Source organism: Mus pahari, chromosome 5 (assembly GCF_900095145.1).
Source record: "Mus pahari chromosome 5, PAHARI_EIJ_v1.1, whole genome shotgun sequence".
Lineage (NCBI taxonomy): Eukaryota > Metazoa > Chordata > Mammalia > Rodentia > Muridae > Mus > Mus pahari.
The window spans coordinates 134,094,006-134,095,209 of NC_034594.1; the positions used below are offsets into that span (position 1 = coordinate 134,094,006).

The 1,204-nt window shown below is 45.4% G+C and overlaps 1 protein-coding gene across 1 annotated transcript in view; it reads left to right on the top strand.

Moving 5' to 3' along the window:
* Positions 1 to 1,204, top strand: part of Slc9c2 (solute carrier family 9 member C2 (putative)) — a 58,247-nt gene that overhangs the window by 40,819 nt on the left and 16,224 nt on the right. Inside the window, 1 exon segment of the mRNA XM_021198581.1 lies at positions 316 to 367. Coding sequence (XP_021054240.1) covers positions 316 to 367 — 52 coding nt within the window.

The following is a 1,204-nucleotide window of genomic DNA, read 5'->3' on the forward strand; positions in this document are numbered from 1 at the left end:
CCTTCCTTCCTTCCTTCCTTCCTTCCTTCCTTCCTTCCTTCCTTCCTTCCTTCCCTCCCTCCCTCCCTCCCTCCCTTCCTTCCTAGCAAATAGTAGTCACAGTGAAGCATGCCACTTATGCAAAAATATCACCCATGCAAAACTGCACAGTTTGAGTCCAGGGGAAATTGCACTGGAACTCCCCAAAAGACAAACGCTCCCCTAAATCATGCTAAGTGAGAATTTCTCTGTATTCCTGCTTCTCTAACTTTTAATCAGGCGATAAAGTCAAGATTGTACTTGGTGTAATGAGAACCATTTCTTAATTTCTTACAGAAATTATATGACATTTTAGAAAAAAACAAACGAGAGGCTATTAGAGAGCTAGGTAAGTGGTTAGAACATTTGGTTTTCTGTTTTGTTTTTGCATAATTCTTTGGTTTTGTTTCTTGTGGTTCTGACAGCCAGAATCCTAGATGATAGCGCTGTCAAGGTTGGCTTCTGCTGAAGACTGGCTGCTTGCCACGCAAACATGGCTGCTTGATTACTGTGACCCAGATCTGACCTTTCCTGAACACAGAGGGACTGCAGTGCCAATTTCTCTAGTGAGGGCCATCCTCACAAGCTGGGGACCCACCCTTATGACATCATTCAAGCCCATCATCTCTGTAAAGGCCCTTTTTCTAAATATGGTCACTGTGGATTCTAACCTCAGCATGTGACAGTGACAGGTCCACGGCAGAGGGAAAAGAAGATCTGGGAAGAAAAAGTCCCCTAAATCTGTAGAAATATCCGTAGAACCTAACCACACATGGGCATTCTCTCCTTCATATGTGTGTACATGCTCTATGATGTAGGTTCTCCAGCTCTCTGCAGTAAGCATTTGTTCTTTTGTAATTGGGACATTTGCGCTGAGAGGCAATGCCTGTCCCCCTTCCCTGAGCCTTTTTCTGACAGATATTCCTTAGGGCTCTGGGGATGACTTATTCTCACCATAAGCTCCTCACTCTGCTTGGAGCTTCACAAAGGGCACTCCAGGGTACGAAGTCTGCCGCCTCACGGTTCTCATTCATTCCTTTATCCGGCCAGTGTTTACTGGCCACAGGTAAGGTCCAAAGATGGAACAGCAGGATTGGGTAGACACAGATTCTTCAAAAACAAAATGAGCATTCTGGTGGAGTGACTGAGTGCACCAAAGAACATCACTGCAGAACATGGGGGAGGG